The sequence below is a fragment of the Budorcas taxicolor genome, chromosome 21, assembly GCF_023091745.1.
Source record: "Budorcas taxicolor isolate Tak-1 chromosome 21, Takin1.1, whole genome shotgun sequence".
NCBI classification, from domain to species: Eukaryota; Metazoa; Chordata; class Mammalia; order Artiodactyla; family Bovidae; genus Budorcas; species Budorcas taxicolor.
In genome coordinates this window covers 52,981,862-53,002,469 of record NC_068930.1, presented here as the reverse complement: position 1 = coordinate 53,002,469, position 20,608 = coordinate 52,981,862, and the positions used below count along the sequence as shown (strand labels likewise).

The 20,608-nt window shown below is 36.6% G+C and overlaps 1 protein-coding gene across 2 annotated transcripts; it reads right to left on the bottom strand.

Annotated features, from left to right (window-relative positions):
- Window positions 1-3,192: 3,192 nt before the first annotated feature.
- GEMIN2 (gem nuclear organelle associated protein 2) lies at window positions 3,193-19,236 on the bottom strand. 2 transcript variants are annotated; one of them, XM_052659562.1, is made up of 11 exons: window positions 19,067-19,203; window positions 18,603-18,687; window positions 17,140-17,229; window positions 16,811-16,870; window positions 13,769-13,882; window positions 12,094-12,138; window positions 10,621-10,689; window positions 9,228-9,338; window positions 7,828-7,886; window positions 6,071-6,104; window positions 3,193-3,568 (listed from the first exon to the last, which is right to left on the bottom strand). In XM_052659562.1, exons 1-11 carry the CDS (start codon window positions 19,201-19,203, stop codon window positions 3,560-3,562), a joined length of 813 nt encoding a protein of 270 aa, XP_052515522.1. In that variant the 3' UTR covers window positions 3,193-3,559. The 2 variants fall into 2 exon arrangements, with proteins under 2 accessions (XP_052515522.1, XP_052515521.1); XM_052659561.1 differs by lacking the exon at window positions 6,071-6,104 and having other exon boundaries at window positions 19,067-19,236.
- Between the last annotated feature and the right edge of the window lie 1,372 nt (window positions 19,237-20,608).

The window sequence follows — 20,608 nt, the reverse complement described above, 5'->3', positions numbered from 1 at the left end:
GTATGTACTACATGGAATGATGTTAATTGGTCTTAAGAGAGAAAGTTTTTGTTTTCTTAGAGGATACTACACATGCAATATATAAAATATATTATAAATATACATGACTGAGTATATCCAAAAGACTTGAAAGCTGTAAGGAAATTGTACAGTAGATTAATCCCACAGTAAAGTTTTTTTTTGGTATCTTTCTGTACAACTTTATATTTTAATTATAGTCATCAACAGCCCTAAGTGAACAGTAAACCTGTCTTGAAGAGCAGATGTATGTTTCAAAAGTAAACATACTGTATGAATGACAAACTGTGAGGTAGCTTTATAAACTATTTTTTATAAACTATAGTCAGTGGCCTATACTAACCATGATGACAGTTGAACCCTTGTCTACTAGCCAAACCTCTATAAAGGAACTTAAGCCTGGAGATGTCATCAGAACCTGTCTTGGTCCATTTGGGCTGCTTGTCTACTATATACTGCTATACTCATCTTTCTCAGTTTCTAACACATTTTTATTATTTTTGTCCCCAGATGGTAAAACTGGTAACTTAAACCACTTTTCATCTAGTTCAGTCTCTAATTGACTTATTCTGCTAAGAGACACAGATGAAATAATCTTACCTTAAAAAAAATGTGTACAATAAAAGTACAAACAATTTAATGAATGCATAATGTCTTCCTGACCAAAAGAAGTAATGAATCTTTATATGAAAAAAAAAAAATAGGTGCAATCCAATTTATCTGGTCCATACCCCCACAGCCCTGATTAAACTACTGTATGGTAGCTGTTATTTTCAAAATAATTACCTCTAAATTCTGTATTTAAAATGTGTAATTTCTCAATGAACTTGAAACATTTCTGTGTCAAAGAGTTGGAAAAATTTTCCTCTTCAATTTCTCATTAACATCAGAAGATACTTTTATTTGTTAAAGACTTGATAAACCCTTCAGCTATATTGGTAGTCTGCCTAAATATATTTGTGACTTAAAATATCTTGTTTCTGTATTCCTGAAAAATATCCTTATGCCAAGTTAAGTTATTACAAAAATAAGTTTTCAGCTAAATATTATAGACCTACAACTTGCTGGAAAACAGAGGTATAACAGCATTAAAATAATTTCGTATACCACTTGTCTTCTGTACACGCAAAATTGCCTTTTTTGTTTCTAGTCCTCAGGAATGTTAATTCTGTGTGAGTGAAGTCGCTCAGTCGTGTCCGACTCTTTGCAACCCCATGGACTGTAGCCTACCAGGCTCCTCTGTCCATGGGGTCTTCCAGGCAATAGTACTGGAGTGGATTGCCATTCCCTTCTCCAGGGGATCTTCCCGATCCAGGGATCGAACCCAGGTCTCCCACATTGTAGACAGACGCTTTACCATCTGAGCCACCAGAGTAGTGACCATAAATACATACTCAGCCACTAGCCATGGAAAAGTTACACATTAGTTACAACAATAACTGCCACTTTAGACCTTTACTATTAATAAATCAGTCCCTAGCCTTACCCAGTAAAGATCAAATAGCAAAGAACATGAGTCTATTACAAGGCTACTTGTGGTTATTAGTTGGAAATCTAAACTCTTCATGGTAGACACTGCTGGCTGCCTACTCAACACTTGTCTAACAGAACCATTTTTGGTAGGAGTGACAATGTGCTCACCAATAATTACATTTCCCAGCCTTCATTCTAAGTAGAAAATATCATAATTCTGGCAAATAATGTGTAAGTTGAGGATTTCTTGTAATAGTTTTCTCCCCTGATAAGACATCAAGAAGTGTGATACCTTTTTATCCTCCCTGGAATGTAGATTCAAAGAGATAAAACAACCATATCATGACTAAAAAGATGAAAACTATCCTCTAAGATTGATGAAAGATAAATCTGGATGTAGCCTAGGATATTTAAGATATTGTTACAGACAGCCGCTATACCAGCCCTGAACTTCTCAAACCAGAATTAATGAGAAAAAAAAATTCTTAATTTTTAAAACCTCAGTTAAGTTGCAAAAGCAATACTTAACTGTTGGAATCTCATGACTTTCAATCCTACTCTCGGGAACTTCTGGTCAAAGAAAGGAAAAAGTTGTACATAAAAGATATTTTCTATATTGGATTAGCACTGAAAACATTAAATATCCAACAATGAGAGAATGTTTAAATTCTGGTAAAACACAAGACTACTAGGCTACCATTTAAAACTCAGTTTTTTGAGGGAATTTCCTGGCAGTCCAGTGGTTTGGACTCCTTGCTTTGATTGCTGAGGGCCCGGGGTTCAATCCCTGGTTGGGGAACTAAGATCCCACAAGCCAGTGGGTGCGACCCCCCTCCCCCACTGCCAAAACCAACTTTTGGAAGACAACGTGGTAGAAAAGATTAAAATACAAAATTATATCTACTCCATTTATAACTAGTGGCAAAACTATTGGTTGCCCAATCCACATTTATTCCCAATCCTCGTTTCCTTTTCCATTTCCCATTAGAAAGATTGGAAAAGCTTACAGTTTCATTTCCCCATTCTTCTTGGAGCAAGAGGTAATGATTTTATACGTTCAAGGCCAACAGATGAACACAAGTCTGCTGTGGATTTCTGGAGAAGGTTTTGCTTTTATGAGAAAAGGATCAGATGTGGGAGGCTCTGCCTCCTTCCTCAACTATTCTATCTTGAATACAGACACACTGCTCTGCACTGCAGTGGCCATCTTACTATGAAGGAAAAACTAAGAGACTTAACACCTTGGTAAAGTGGAGTCACTGAACGGATGCTAGCTCCTCTAGGTTTCTTGTTATATGAGAAAGATAAATCCCTATTTGAAAAACCATTGCTACTTGGATCTTTTGTCACTTAAAGTATGAAACACTCCCACCTGATAGAGAAGTAGAAAAACTGTAAACGATATGATAAAAGATGTGGCATAAAAATTAGAAGAGTTGACCTTTTACAGTATTACAGAAAATGATCTGTAAAGAAACAATTGCGTTTATGTAAGAAAGCTTTTAAAAATAAAAGTACTGAGCTTAAAGAGAAAACATCAGACTAATTTTGTTGCTAACTATGAATACACATGCCATATAAACTAGATTATCCTAATTCTAATACTAAGGACATTAGTCTGTTGTCTTTTGTTTAAGAGTCAAACAAAATTTAGTAACCAAAACATTTTCAATAAAATTTTATATGTGTACATGTAAATAAACAACAAAACAGCACCAAAGATCTCTGTACAATTTCACCATACAGTTTCTGTGTAGGATGCTTCATCAGTAAATCTTTCACTTTTGCTTTAAAAGCACGTGATTACAGAAAACTGCTTATTCATTAAAAATTGGGTAAGATCTTTCACAGATACCTCAGATATTCAAAACAATACAATCTATCTTCTGAAGATCAACCTGAGTTGCACAGGTTAAACTGAAGACTCTTCACATGGTGCTGAAAATGTGAGGCAATCTGCACTTAACTGGCACTGCACTTCCTCAGACTCAGGCGTCTTCATCACAAGTATCCTCTGTCTCTGAGAGATGAGCTTCATCAGGATGGCTCATCAGCTAAGTCACGCTGGTCAAAATACCTGGTGATAAAAGAATTTGCACAGCGAAGGAAAGCATAAAATGAAAAGGGAACCTATGAACTGGGAGAAAATCTTGGCAAACAATGTGATCCATGAAGGTATAATTTCCAAAATAAAAAAAGCAGCTCATGCAACTCAATAACCAAAAAACCCAATAAAAAAAAATGAGCAGAAAACCTATACAGACATTTCCTCAAAGAAGATATACAGCTGGCCAACAGGCATATGAAAAGATGCTCAACATCACTAATTTTTTGAGAAATGCAAATCAAAACTACAATGAGGTATCACCTCATGCCAATCAGAATGGCCATCATCAAATGATGGAAAGGGTATGGAGAAAAGGGAACTCTCCTACACTGTTGGTGGGAATGGGAAATTGGTGCAGCCACTACGGAAAAACTACGGAGGTTCCTAAAAAGAATTAAAAATAGAGTTACCATACGATCTAGCACTCCCACTCCTGTTCATATATCTGGAGAAAATGCTAAAAAGGTCCGTGTATACACATATATAAGGAATATTACGAAGCTATAAAAAATAATGAAATAATGCTATTTGCAGCAACATGGATGGACCTAAAGACTATCATACAAGGTGCAGTAGGTCAGACAAAGATAAATATCATATGATGTCACTCTTATGTGGAATCTAAACAATGATACAAACAAACAAAATGATACAAAATAGACACAGACCCACAGGCATAGAAAACAAGTTTATGGTAACTGAAGGAGAAAGGTGAGGGGCAGGGCAGGGGAGAATGAATTAGGAGTTTCCAATAAGCAGATACAAACTACTACATACAAAATAAACAAGGTCCTACTGTACAGCACAGTGAACTATATTCAAAATCTTGTAATAAACTATAATGGGAAAAAATCTGAAAATAGAATATGTATACATATATATGCATAACTGAATCACTTTGCCATACACCAGAAACCAATGCAACATTGTAAATCAACTATACTTCAATAAAAAAAATTAATGTATAGTTAAAATATTAATTGCAGCACATTCAAAAAGATACATCTATATACATATATAAGGAATATTACTCAGCTATAAAAAATAATATTTCTGTAATAGCAAAAGACCACAAATGACCCAAATATCCATTAATAAAGCGACTGGCTGAATAAACTACAGCACATCTACACAGTGAAAGATTACAAAGCTTTTCTAAAAAAAGGAATGAGGAAAATATCTACACTGCTACCATGTGATTCCCAGGATTCAGTAAGTGAAAAAACAAAGCATAGAATGGAAAGCTAAGTATGCTATGTTTTGTAAGCATGTGCAAAGTATACATATATTTGCTTATATTTTTTAAAAGAAACAGTAAATGGGAGGATAAATCAAAAATTAACAAAAAAACAGATAACTACAAAAGGGAGAAAAGAGACTACAGAGGATAAAGGTAGATTCTAAAATGCTCCAATACAAATTACAATTTTAACTTTGGAACAATTTAAGCATTTTATGAAATTATAAAACAAGTTTAAGTAAAAATAAAATCACTAACCAGACTCCACTAAATGCATCTTCTATACTAGGTTGGTGGCATAAACCAAACAGGAGAATAATTCCAAGTAATCTTAAACATGATGTTCCAATATATGTAACTAGAAAGATATACCATGGACAAAAAGAACTGCAAGGAATTCTTAAACGGACTTCAACAGTTTTACAACTGGCCATATTGTTATTCTGAAACTACCATGTGCATACTGTAGGATAAAGTCAATAATTATGTTAAGAAAAATCAAGTAATCTTAAATTAGAACTGAAATATCAACTTGGACCTATGATTTTATTTTTCTTTCTAAAAAATACATACTTCATAGCTCTGTTCAGTGAAAAGGCCTAAATGCAATGACCAACCCCAAAACACCTAGCTTCCCTAATGTTCAAATTGTAGACTCTAGATACCATTTTCTACTTTGAAAGAGGAACCAGCACTCCCAGGAGAAGAGACTAATTCCAGATCTGGAGCCAGAAGTGCCCAAGATATAACTGAGTCATTTTGGCAGAGCAGAAAGTAAGAAAGCTTTTTGATAGCTTTCTTTTGATAGACCACTGAGGTTATAGACCAAAAAGCACAGGAACTGATCTGAAGGGCTCCCACTATCCAAAGATAGACCAATTTGAGCATCAAAAAGAATGACTGCTATATCCCTTTACCTGAACGTGAAGATCAACCTCACACCACTCTACGAGAGACAACTAGACACTGTATGCTTCCTGATGTGACACGAGAGCACACAGTCTTGTACACAAACACACAAACACACACTATCAAATATAATCGAACCTCTAGACCTACCTACCGGTTTACAGAAAACATGCAGGATAAATGAACCATTAAACACCACCATGCAGTTAGCTGTCAAAACCAAAATACGGGAAATTTTACAAGTCAAAGGATCCAGTTTTTTCAACAAATAAATAGCAAAGAAAAAAACCAAAAGGGCTGGTGGGGGTACTTAACAGACATACCAGACAAACGCCACGAGTGCATCCTACTTGGATCCTGGTTTGAACAATTCAAACATAAAAAGACATTCTTAGGACAATTAGGGAATATGAAACACAACTGGACATCAGATGATACTGAGTTATCACTAAATTTACCGGAAATCCCTTTATCAGTCAGATACACTGAAACAGGAGAAATAATATGTCCAATATTTGTTTAAAATATATTAACAAAACAGATAAATGAAACATCCTGGTGTAGAGTTAGTAACTGCGGAACCTGGGTGGTAGACTGGTCTGGGGGGGTTATTTTACTATATTTTTATGTGTTTTAAAACCTCTATAATAAGGAGCATAAAAAATAATTATGATTGGTAAAATAATTAAGATGCCTAACAGTTACTGGGGGGCTTTCCCAGTGGCTCAGTAGTAAAGAATCTGCCTGCAATGCAGGAGACCTGGGTTAGATCCCTGGGTTGGGAAGATCCCCTGGAGGAGGGCATGGCAACCCACTCCACAACTGTTACCTAGAGAATCCCATAGACAGAGGAGGTTGGTGGGCTACAGTCTATAGCGTCACAAAGAGTCAGACACTACACTGAAGCAACTATGCCCGCACAACAGTTATTGGATCCTGTTTGAATGGGATCCTACTCATCTGATAGGATATTTCTATGAATTAGCAGCTATTGCCTTAAAGCTATCAAAAGAAAACCAACAACAAAAAACACAGAAGACTTATAACCATGTAAGTTACTTACACTGAAGCTGTTACAATAGAGTCAAGGCCTATGTTATCTGGTTTTCAAACCTGCTATAACCTATAGGTTTTCCTAAGTGAAGTCTATAGCCTCAGAAACTTCTGCCCTACCTTCAAAGGATTAAATGAGTTCCTATTTTGAAGCACTAAGAAAAATGCCTGGCAAAAATTGACCAGTAAGTATTAATTATCATCATTAGCATAATTATTATAGATCAAGAAACTACATGCTGAACATGTTTATATTTTGAAAAAGTATCTCGCTTGGCAATGGGAAAAATGAACACAGTATTACTTAATATCCCAGTATTTAAATATATTATAAAGCATTAAAAAGTTATTAGTGTTGGAATAAAAACAGACCAATGAACAAAAATAGCAACTCCAGAAAGACACCTAAAATAAATATGTGTGTGTGTGTATACACATATTCACATTTAGGAATTTAGAATATGAAGACATTTTCATGTAAATTCCAGGTGGAATTTTAATGTAGGAAATGAAATAAAAAATATACTAAATAACTGAGAATGATAAAAGGACATGAGCAATTTAAAAAAACTGCAATAAAAAGAAACATATTCTATCCTTATGGATAACCATACAAAGCAAATACAATTAATCTGCATCTTTTTATTACTAGAATGGAAATATTTACATCAACTGAAAACGCTCAGTGTTGAATAACAGGAGATGGGCACTCTCACCAACATTTTAGTCGGAACCCAGAGTGGTATGATCTTTCTAGAAGGCAAATGTAATAAATATCTCAGTTTTACAAGTACATGCAAGCCCTTTAATTTCTTTCCAGGAATTTCCCCTTAGGCAATAAATAGAGCTGTATGTATAAGAATCTTCAATGCAGCCTTATTTACAGAGAAACACTAGAAATAAAGGGAATTGTGATACATATAATACTGTTTCCTTATGCCTCAACTTCCTCACTGTAAAATGGAAACAATACTTTCTACCACCATTAATAATGCTATTATAAAGCAAGAAGTCAAGGATTACTTACCTGCTAACCAAGCAGATTAATAAATTCAAAGCAGGAACCCTTTCATCATCTTTGCTGTCCTAAAAGGCAAAAAGAAAAAAAAAAAAGCTTGAAATGCAGACTGTTATCCCCTAATTTTTCCTTCTTCTTTTATTGTGGCCTCGCAGCATATGGGATCTTAGTTCCCTGACCAGAGGTCAAACCCATGCTCCCTGTGAGCCACTGGATTGCCAGCAAAGTCCCAACCACCTAATACTTTTGAAGGAAGTTTCCTTTCACGGTGCAAAACATAAACATTTTATTAGATGACAATAATAATGACATGGATATAGAAAACGCCAAAGAAAACAGAGAAACTGTAGAGTTAATGATTCCTTGAGAAACATCTAAGATCTTGTTTTAAAGCTCTTGAATAGATCCTAGAAAGGAATAAGAGTTGAGGGCTCTAAGGAGGATAACTTGGGAGAGATACTTTTCCTGATTCCAACTATAAGACTGAAAAAAGCCTGTGTCCTAACTGGACACTAATGGAAAAAACATACATGAACATATTTTAAAGAAAATATTTCAGATCAGGGTTCTCAATGATGAAGGAAGTTGTTCCTGAACTATACATTTCCTAAAATTCACTTTAAATATATAGCAAGTAATAAGTTACATTTTGCTCGGAGTACAGGCCATTTAAATTAGTCTGTGCCATCTCATGGAAGTTTAATGAAACTATTTTGGAGTAGTCAGTGGAGAACACTTATTTATTTTGTGCAGGTGAAAGGAGGAATAAAAAAAAAAATCAGCTTAGTCTGGCATCGAATTAATTTATATCGTAATGCTGCAGGCATGAGTTAAAGGGTCTAAATGGAAAAATTCAAAACCATTATTATGCCAGAGACTGTTAGTTGACCACTGTGGCTTCTTGATTCCCCATATTATGTAGCAAATGAAGCTCATTTTTAGATGGGTACACTGTCACCCAACTAAAATAAACATTTCCTATAGTTCCTTATGGTCATGTGACCAAATTCTGGCCAATGAGCTGTTTTGGCCAGATGAGCTTGTAAGAGGCTCTGGAAAGGCTCTTTAGAGGGGAGAACCTTCTCTTCTTCCCAGCTTCCTTTAGTGAAACATACTGGCGGAACCTGGATTATGAAGTGAGCTTGGGGAGGGAAACAACAAGTGGCAGAACTCGAAGGCCTGGGTTACTGCCACCTTAGATCTAATCTGCCTACTTTCATACTCCCTTTGTCTGAGAAAAACACTTGCATTTTATTTAAGATAATGTTATTTTGGACTCTTCTACCACGCGGCTAAATCTAATCTTGACTAACAATATAGTCCACCTTTTGTTACTTCACTGAAATTGTTCTTTACCACCACAGAAGCTGCTGAGTGCTTCCGATGTGGAATAGTGAGTCTGAACTTACCACCAGAAGCCTCACTTCAGAGCACCTTCTTGCAAGCTGCCGAATCAGTGAATGAGCCTCCGGTAATAAAGGTTTTTCAAGACAAGCCAATAAAGCATAAAGCCATCTTCCCTATACAGGATTTAAGAAAGTAATAAGTAGGCAAACTACACCATAAGTTTAATTTATAATCACTTAATTGTACCTCAGAAAGGCTGTTATCAAGTTATATTCCACCAGTAGTACGCACGACTGAGTTTATTTGGAGCAACACATCACTCCAGGGACTACGCAAGAGTATTTGAACGAAGTTTAAATAGCAATTTGCACAACACACTAAGTTAGCTCCTTAAGCAACTCCAAGTCAATGGCTTTTTTTCCCATTAAAAAAAAAAAAAATGGTTTCGCTCTATTCAAGCTTTATTTCAACGACTTTCTCTTGAACAAAAAAATTCACATCCAGGTTTCTTTCACAAAGAGTGAGTGGGATTCTCTTTTATGTGAAAAGAGCAAGCATACATTTAAATTTGACCAGAAGCTTCTGGACGGCAAAGATTATATCTTGTGTTATGACTGGGAGCCTTGAAGCTTCAGATATATTCTTTTTTGCAAATATCCTCAGTGGTGAAAAATACTTGTTTTTAAAATCAAATCTAACTGCAAAGGATGATAAAATTTCTTATTAGGGGATTAAGTGGGCAATTCATTTACATAACATCTATCGAATTTACCCAATTTTGAAGGTGAAAAATTTTTAAGCTGTGAGTGTAAAGCAATAAAACAGAAGGGCAGTACAGTAGAGTTGGTCAGAGTACAGCCAAACTGCCCCAGCATGAGTCTCCGTTCTGCCAGTTATAATCTGTGTGCCCTCAGGCCAGTTACTGAATCCCTATGTGCTCCAGTTTCCTCATCTGTAAAATGGAAATAACAGCTCATAGGTTATTCAAGGATTCGAGGAGTTATTATACATAAAATCCTTAGAACAAAGCCTGGCACATATATTTGCTATCATTCCTATTTCTGATATTCTTTAGTGGACTGGATTTCAAAGCCATTTTAGAAAATGCATTTCAAACTTCTCTAAGCCAGGACTATTTGAAATGGGGTCTGCAGACTGGTAGCCATTCTGTTTGTTACTGATCTGTGAAAAGATAAGCAGCTTCTCCCAGGATATAAACCAGCTATTTGGTTGATGGTTTTTCTCCTCAATGCAAGATTCTCAATGAAGGAAGTACTATGTTGATTAACAGTCTATTGTAAGTTCCTTATTTTACTGCAAACAAGCATTGTCTGCATTATACATATAGATGAGTAACACATACATATATATAAATAATACAGAACCATAGCTTACATATAAGGTAAGTATATATAATTCTGTCTGCATTATGAAAAGAAAAAGATGCAGTACTACCAATTCTGGAGTAAAGTCTCTTTCTCCAAACCAATTATTCAGATATTCCAAGACACTAGTTACTGTTGCCTAAAAAAAGGGGGAGGGGGAAGAGAGGGAAGAACAGCATTAGTAATAAAGCACTGACAAGTTCAAGCTGAGTTACATTAAGTTCAGTGAGAAAACAACTGCTTAAAATGGACTTCTTTAGACTTAGAGAGAAACCTTTGACTCTATTTAGTAATTTGATTAGACGGAACACTCAGTGAGATAAGGCTTTTTCGACAAATATTTTTATATATTTTCAATTATCAACACAGTTTAAATCCTAGGAGTTAGTTAGTAACTACTAATTTAGTTCAGAACTATTTTTTTTTAATTCCACACTCTCTTAAAAAAAAGTCTTTGCATAAATTCAGCTTATTTTCATTAAATCAAAGTACAAATCTAAATACAAAGTTAGCTAGAGAAATATAATCTACCAAATTCTCTAGCTTATTCTAGTATAGATGCTGCTGCTGCTAAGTCGCTTCAGTTGTGTCTGACTCTGTGCGACCCCACAGATGGCAGCCCACCAGGCTCCCCCGTCCCTGGGATTCTCCAGGCAAGAACACTGGAGTGGGTTGCCATTTCCTTCTCTAATGCATGAAAGTGAAAAGTGAAAGTGAAGTCACTCAGTCGTGTCCGACTCTTAGTGATCCCATGGACTGCAGCCCACCAGGCTCTTCCGTCCATTGGATTTTCCACGCCAGAGTATTGGAGTGGGGTGCCATTGCCTTCTCCGTAATATAGACGGGACACTTACAAAAATCATTCTCATTGAATTTAGTATAATTATTAGAGTATCTTAATGTAAATGATCAAGTAAGTAAAACTGTAGGCCAGTATATTATTTACAAGAGTATGACTTGTTAAAAAAATTTATCTTCCAAGGGTATCCAATATATGTGAATACAAAACCATCAAAGTTTTATTTGCTCTTTAAGTGGGCAACAGAGTTCCTAGTGCTGAGAGACCGAACAACTAAAATTCATATTGCTTCCCTTTCGACCCAAGAAATTCAAATTTCATTCTTAATGAAGTGTGCCCAACATCTGAACTAGAAATAGCAATCTAACCTTAGTATTTTTTTCAAACCCCATAATCTAAGACTTATAACTGAAACATAAATGTATGAATAGTTTAGCACCATGATAAAGAGCATGAGTTCTGAAGTGAGATCAACCTGGGACTGAACTCCAGTGCTGCCATTAAAACTTGCCAATAAACCACCTACAAATGACTTAATCGCCAACCGTTTCCTCATTTATTAAAAAAAAGTGTATTAATAATAATTCCCCATATAAGGTTGTAGTGAGGATTAAATAAGAATTTTAAAGAGTTTAGGACAGGGTCTTACATGCTGTAAATATTAAATAAATGTATTCAAATATCTTAACACACACTGGAAACATAAGAATGCATATATTCTTATTATTATTAGCTATATTTTACCTGATTCATTCTGCTAACAATACTAAGCAAGGGAGGAAAACCAATCTGAAAGAAAAATGAGACTGAAGTTTACTAAGTGGTATTACAAAGCGGGAGGGCGGGGGGGTGGGCTTCATTTTTTTTTTAATTGGTGAATTTCTCAACATGCTATTTTATGAAAACAAAACATAGATAAAATTCCTTCATTATATATTACAATAAAACATTCCATGAACTACTATGCTAATAATACCCAAGAAAACAATGTCTTGACATTTGAATACATAAATGTAAAAATATAGAATGATTTGAGTAATGAAGATATTAAAATAAAGCATGTAATAAAAAACAGTATGATATTAATAAGTTGTGCATACTCTTTCAAAAATCTTTAGCTAAGCAAACATTCTGGGGAAGTAAGGGTACTTGAATGAGTTCTTTCAAACCTAATCTGCTTTAAATAAAAAAAGTTATTTTGGACTTTAATGTTGGGAGCTTTGATTATGAAAACAGTACTGACTTTCGAGAAACTTAAGTGGACACGCATTAAAGTGTATTTTGCAATAACAAACTGAATAAATATATATTCTTTGCCAAATTAAAACATTTTGAAAAGTAACATACACTAGGGCTATAGTCCAATAGAAGAAATGCTGTATAGGAGACAGCATTAAATTAGCTCTCAGAGATCTGAATCTTTCTACACTCCCACCACCATGCAGTAAGGCTGCCTGTTTCCCCAGCCCTTATAAACAGTGTGTCAAACTTGTTTTACCAATGTTAACTGAAAAATGCCAGCTCAGTGGAGATGTAAGTAATGTTTTTATTTTAAGAGAGTTTGGGCATCTTCTCATATAAGAACAATTTGCATTTCCTTCCTGTGAAATGTCTCTTTACATTCTTTGCTTGTTTTTGTTTTTTAAATTGAGGTCTTGGATCTTTTTTAGTGATTTTCAGAGCTTTTACATTTAGGGGATAAACTAATTTTAAATGAGAAAAACAAAACGTGGCACCAAAGAGAAAACAATAAATACCTATTCAACAGAACAGACAACATGGTACAGGGAGTTACTAGTAATGCAGATGTATGAACATCTGTAAGCTTGGGGGCAGGTGAATCCTGAAGGACAAGAAGCAGCTGGCCACATACTTTATTATTAAAGTCATATGAAATATAAATAATCTTTATATTTATAAAATATAAATTAAATATAGCCTCAACATTTCACCACCAGAATATGCAATTTATTAAAACATTTTTAAGCACCTGAGTTTTCCTTTGTTTCTCTGACTACTCAAAACTCACTGTTTGACCCTTCCTTTGCAATTTATTAAGCATTTTTAAGCACCTGAGTTTTCCTTTGTTTCTCTGACTACTCAGAACTCACTGTTTGACCCTTGCCTAATCATTAAAAAAAAAGTCCTATCTAGCTCAAAAAATTATTAAACAGCTAAAGCACACACTGTTTTAGAAAACAGGCTGTTATACATCAGTCATATATTAGTTGCTTTTTAAATTTTTTTTACAACCTTGGAAAACAAAAAAGCTATTATGCTTCTATGTTTAGCAAATGGGCTTACAAAAACAGTCAGGAGACTGGATTTGGCCTAAGCTATATTCTGCTAAGTCTCTATACTAAATCTTGCACCAAAACTATGACCTGTTTTTTGTTTGTTTAGTCACAGTATCACTTACTTGTACATAATCAATTCCAGGACTTTCACTTGCAGCTAGTCCAATAGCCCCTTCAGCACATAACCTTTCACCTAGACAAAATTTTTTCCAGCCTTCTTCATCTTCAGATTTTGGCTAAAAGAAAAAAAAAAAAAAAGAATTTACTTATGTATTTTCTTCAATACTGAACAATGAAAAAACAAGTGAGGATTCCTTCATATTCCCACCACCTCACACAAACATATAGTGCTTGTAATGGAGTGAACTGTGTCCCCTCAAAATTCCTATGTTGAGATCCTCACCTCCAGCATGTGCTGGTTAGGAGACTGAGTCTTTACAGCAGTGATTAAGTTAAAATGAGTTGAGTAGAGTGGGTCCTAATCCAATCTGACTGACATTCTTGTGGGAAAGAGGAAATTTGGATAAAAAGACATTAGGGATGTGTATGCACACAGGGGACCCAGCTAGAAGATGGCCATCTGCAAGCCAGAGAGAGAGTGGCCTTGAGAGAAACCTGCTGACACCTCGATCTTAGCCCTCTAACCCACAAAGCTGTGAGAAATACCTTACTGTTTGGTAAGCCGCTCCATCTGTGGTGGTTTGTTACAGCAGTTCTAGCAAACCAGTACAGGACCCAGGTGGTCACACCATATGTGGGACACTTTTAGTCTGGATCATACTTTAATGAACACTGTCAAGCGAGTACGTGCTCAAAAGAGGGTGATAAAGACGTAAAATTGATATTAAAAAAAAATACACTAAGAATGCTTATAAGAATGAAGCCTATTTATCCCAAGGAAGGAGACATAATTACATACTTCACATAAAAGGCTGTCCAATCAAAGAGGGAATAGATTTATTCTACACTGTCAGATGAAAAAAGCATGACCTTTCAGCTCAACCTTAACAGAACCTAAAATTTTTTATTTATTTATAGTTGATTTATAACATTGACTTAGTTTCAGGTGTACAGCAAAGTGATTCAGTTAACAGAACAATTTTTATTTGGGCACATCACCTCACAAATCATTTTACATACATATGCAGTTTCCCCCCCTGAGGATAAAGAGCTTTCATTAGATCCTCAGGGGAACAAAACCCCTAAAAGGTAAAAGCCTACTGTCCTGGAACAATGTTTTCCCATTACTCCATTAGGTCAGAGACTGTTTCTGCTTCAGGTAGCACTGAAAATCCTAATTATTACATATGGTTGGTGTTTAACAAATGATTAGATCAATCAATCAATCAATGTTCATATTTACATAGTTGCCTTCAGAGGTTGCTTTAAAAATTCTTCATCTTATTATTTACATGTTTCACATCTGCCATGATGAATATATATGTTACTGCTATGTAATATTCCATTGTTTTCATGGAGGATCTTCATTTATTAAATCAATTAATTATGCTGTCATTTCTCTTTTGACAAAATTATATCACCATCCTGTTACTGGTGCAGCTTCTTTTTGAATTATATAGGTACCCAAAAGTCCGTACCTTGAGCAAGGAAAAAATGTATCTACCTACCTACCACCCTCTCCTTCTTACCAGGACACCTCACCGTACAGTGAAAGGCTTTCAAATCAGACAAAGTTTGGTCTCTATCTCAGCTATACGTTTTATGAGTTAAATGATCTTGGGCAAGTGATGTTAGTGTCTTTCACACGTTTCCTAGAGCAGAGCATCCAACAAGTACACAGAAGCATATAGAGAGGTTACACTGAATCTCTCAGACTGCAGCTGGTAGTCTTAGGCCATGAGAACAGCTTCCTCTATTTATCCCAAAGTGACACCATTTAAAACATGTTAGGAAGCACTGCCTGGAAGAAGCTTCTAAAATCTGAAATCTGTGGGGAATTCCCTGGTGGGCCAACGGTTAGGACTCCATGCTTACACTACATGGGTTTGATCCCTGGTGAGGGAACCAAGATCCCACGGGGAGCACAGCATGGCCAAAAGAACCCCCTGAAATCTATGAACCACCTGAAACATTGAGCAAAATTGTATGAATAGGTGTGTTTTCCCCTCTCTGAAAATAAACAGCTTTCATTCGATTCTCCAGAATATGAGACTCCATAAGAGGTTAAAGAGGTTCCCTGGTTGCTCAGCAGTAAAGAATCGGCCTGCCAATGCAGGAGTCTCGGCTTCAATCCCTGGGTTGGAAAGATCCCCTGGAGAAGGAAATGGCAACCCACTCCAGTATTCTTCCCTGGGAAATCCCATGGAGAGAGGAGTCTGGTGGGCTACAGGCCATAGGGTTGCAAAGAGTCAGACACAATTGAGTGACAAACAGTTTCACTTTTTCAATGGAGATACAGACATAGGATACAGACTTGTGGACACAGTGTGAGAAGCAGAAGGTGGGAAGAATTGGGAGAGCAGCATGGAACATATAAATTACTATGTAAAATAGATAGCCAGTAGAAATTTGCTGGATGAGACAAGGAACTCAAATCAGGTGCTCTGTGACAACCTAAAGGGGTTGGATGGGGTGGGAGGTGCGAATGAGGTTCAAGAGGGAGGGGACATATGTAAACCATTCATGTTGATGTAGGACAGAGACCAACACAATATTGTAAAACAGTTATCTTCCAATTACAAATTTTAAAAAATTAGTCTAAGCTGATAAAACATCAAATGGTACTTTCCAGTAAGCATGACAAACTTTACTAAAAAGTCAATCATTGGTACTGGCACCATTACCTCATCAAGGAAATCCAAGGAGCCTTTATTCAATCTTTTTCTAAATACTGAAAATGTATTTACTTTCTTGAAAACCAAATGTCTAGAAGAACCTTTACAGACTTGTAGAGACTGATCCAAAGTCTCTCAAGATGTGGATTAAGGGTGTCATAAACATAACTTGCATTACTTATTCTATCCTTTTCAGGCGAAAAGACAATGGAACTGTTACTATTAATAGTAGATGGGAGAGAATGAAAATAATATGGATTAAACGAGAATCTTTAAGAACTGGAAGTAAATATGGAGTATTTCAAATAGCTATAATAGTTACAATCAATAGTTATAATAGTTATGATCTAAAGAGAGAAACTTACATACCATGGTCACGTTACTATCCAACTGTTGTGATTTCCAGTGACTTCTATGTCTGTTCACACTCTAAAGGAAGAGAAATCAGACAAATGATCATAGAATGGATAACTCAAAAGAAATCAATTGCTGCACAACATTCTAACAATCTTAAAGCCTGGAAAATGTTTCAAATTGTATTATGTCAAGTGATTATAATAATAATAATTTGGTAATTGATTCATGAATATTCTTATCGTTACATATTTAGCAGCCCCAATTTTTCCAACTACAGTCTAAGAACAGAAATAAATCTGAAGGAAGGCTTTAATTTGATTAAATGATTAAAGTACAGCTACCTGCCGAACAGTTGAAAATTGTGCCACTTGTTGCTGTTGCCACTGCAGAGTGGGGGAGTATCCTTCTGGGGCAGGCTGGCATCCTGAAAGCTAGAGATCAGTTCATAAATTTTAGAATCAATGTTAAGTGTTACCACTAGACTCTCAGGCCTCTGCAAAGTAAAAGCAGAATCAAGAGGAAAAATGAGAAATAAAGCAAGTAAGACTACACAAGAAAGGAAGTACTTTTTGCAGATGTAAAAAAGGATGCAATTCATTTATGTCTGAGTTTAAAACATCAAGAAAAGATCCTTATATAGTTGCTTTAGTAAAAGCAATCTGGAACAGTTTATAGTTGGAGTTTCTACAAAATCCAAGTATGAGACCTAAAGATATAACCCAGTACTACCTTTCTATAATAGCAAAACTATTTGAAGCAAAAAGACATAATGCAAATAAAACATTCTGGTATGAGCAGAATGCAAATAATTAAAAGCATTTGACTTTACAAGGGCTACTTCTGTTTCTTAAAACAGCACATAGGTCACAACTGATCACATATTGCCTTGAAATAAAACTGAGTATGGTAACATTTCAAAAGTCAGGTATACAAGATACCACCTGTCATCAACTAAAAATTTCTGTAAAGGAATTATATGAAACATTATAGTGTCTGAGTTAAAATCTCCTGATAATAAACATCAGATAAACAAATTACTTAGAACACAAAAGGAAAAGGAACTGTGATAATTTAAAAACTGCTGCTCTCCTTCCACCATAGGTTAAACAGCATCAAGTGGACTTTCTGTGGCTACTCCATCCAGACTAGTTCTCCGTTACTTACTGGTCGCTATATGTTAACTTTCTTCACAGCAATAGACATAATATATAACGGTTTGTTTTTTTAATGTCTTCCTCAGGAGAAAGGGCAAATTCTACAAGGGTAGGGACTTTCTGTCTCATCCTCTGTTGTATTCCCAGTGCCTGGCACACAAGTTGCTTAGTTAAAAAATGTGCTGGATAAATAAATGAATGAAAAGGTTCACAGTGGGCAAGTAGGTAGAAAAGTGTGATACTTGGGTTTCTATTTTTAAAAAACAAAACCTAGTCAAATTCGAAACATACAAACTACTCTAAGATTAAACACCAGCCCAATAATAATTGTGAACTGGTTAAAGGTACCTTAAAAATAAAGGCTAGCATAAATAACCTATTTAAAGACTCGATGAAGATCGGGTCATGCTCCTAAAGTGTTACGAGCTCCAGGAATGTCAGGGTTACTAAAAGTCTCTCTGCAGATAGTAAACGCCAGCTGTCCTTTTGGGGGAAAATGTACAAGCAACTGTCTAACTGAACATACAGCAATAAAATCTTACATTTTAACTGATCCTGTCCGATACTTTCTGACACTATACGGTGAGCCTCAGTCTTTTAATTTGCGGGGAGGAAAAAAAAAAAATCCCCTGATGCGTAATAACACTCACAGAAATATTCACACTTTGCTTCCTTTTCAACTTCTTTGGGTCAATTTGAGCTACCACAACATCTGGACATTGAGCTGCTTCGATCCTACAAACAAGTGATAAATGCAAAAAAACGTGATTACTATTGTTCATGTGTAGTATAACAAGCGATCCAACTTCTACAGTTCAATATAAAATTACAAACTTCAGAATTGCAATGGAAGCTCTAAACAATAAATTTCTGAAATTATCTGGACTGAAAGCAATCTAAGAGCATGTATCTTGTCATCAGTAATCAGGTTTAATAAAATGAAGTTCACAGAAACTCGCTCACACGAAGATGTAATCAAGGGATTTTGTTCTGACCGAATATGGGGACGGAACAGAAGTGGGGCTTTATCGCACTTTGGGGTCGAGCGGGGTACGGGCGATGTGCCCAAGGGCGTAAGGACAACCGGCCCACCCGCACAGGGTCCAACACTCACTGGACCCGCCTCAGGTATTCCTGGGGAGTCCTCGGAGGTACGCTGGGATCGAAACTTTCCGTCAAGTCGCAGGGCTCCACCGGCAAAAGCCGTGGCATCAACTCCTCCACCGCAGACTCCGCAGGTACCCACGCCATAGTTTTCAATGAAGAGCGTCCCACCCAGCGCATGCGCCAGAGCTGGGGCCACAGCGCAGGCGCACGTAGAGGCGCGTTAGGCGCGGAGTTGAGCAAGAGGCCGGCCTTAGGGGGCGTAACTGCGCATGAGCAAACCTGAAGCTTGTCCCAGAGTTTAAGGGTCCGGTGCTGTAGTGAAGACTGCGAACTTGGTTCCTTGTAGAAGTGGTTCTGAAGTTTTTCTGGGTTTTATTATTATACCTTTCTAAGACTGAGGGTTATTAACTTTTATGCATCGTTAGTATTGAGGGAACTGTAAGTACTTTTTAAGTTAATGAGCAGTTACTGTACCGATCATTTCTTGAGCTTTAAATTCACATCACCTGCATTTCCTCATTTAATTTTTACTGTCTTTTAAAGTAAGTGGTATTATGCAAAGTTTGTGGGGACGGAAATCGACTGAAAGAGGGGTTAAGGACAATTGTAACTTTCTTCTAAGGAAGACCTATTGGATAAGACCCTGCCGCTGGGAAGGATTGATAGCAGGAGGAGACGGGAAGGACAGATGATGAGATGGTTGGATGGCATCACCAACTCCAGGGACATGAGTTTCAGCAAACTCTGGGCGATGGTGAAGGATAGGGAAGCCTGGCGTGTTTCAGTATATGGGATCGCAGAGTCAGACACCACTGAACAAGAACGACAAAAGAGAAGAGCCGATTCCAACCCAGATTTATCTGATGCCAAATGAATGTAAAATTAGTTTCCCAGAGGAATTTCTTCTACTTGGCTGTGCCAAAGATCAGTTTATATTTATCCAAAATTATCTAGTAATAATAGAGTTCAGTTCAGTTCAGTTCAGTCGCTCAGTCGTGTCCGACTCTTTGCGACCCCATGAATCGCAGCACGCCAGGCCTCCTGTCCATCATCACCAACTCCCGGAGTTCATTCAGACTCACGTCCATCGAGTCAGTGATGCCATCCAGCCATCTCATCCTCTGTCGTCCCCTTCTCCTCCTGCCCCTAATCCCTCCCAGCATCAGGGTCTTTTCCAGTGAGTCAACTCTAAGCGCGAGGTGGCCAAAGTACTGGAGTTTCAGCTTTAGCATCATTCCTTCCAAAGAAATCCCAGGGCTGATCTCCTTCAGAATGGACTGATTGGATCTCCTTGCAGTCCAAGGGACTCTCAAGAGTCTTCTTCAACACCACAGTTCAAAAGCATCAATTCTTCGGCGCTCAGCCTTCTTCACAGTCCAACTCTCACATCCATACATGACCACAGGAAAAACCATAGCCTTGACTAGATGAACCTTAGTCGGCATGTCTTAGTAATGTCTCTCCTTTTGAATATGCTATCTAGGTGGCTCATAACTTTTCTTCCAAGGAGTAAGAGTCTTTTAATTTCATGGCTGCAGTCACCATCTGC

Excerpts from the sequence above, each read along its gene's own strand:
- GEMIN2 (XM_052659561.1), bottom strand. The coding sequence starts at position 19,236 with ATGCGCTGGGTGGGACGCTCTTCATTGAAAACTATGGCGTGGGTACCT. Across the intron at positions 17,230-18,602 it reads AGCAAAGTGTGAATATTTCT|CTTTCAGGATGCCAGCCTGC; the intron begins GTGAGTGTTATT and ends ACTGATCTCTAG. Across the intron at positions 10,690-12,093 it reads TTGTTAGCAGAATGAATCAG|GCAACAGTAACTAGTGTCTT; the intron begins GTAAAATATAGC and ends CCCTTTTTTTAG.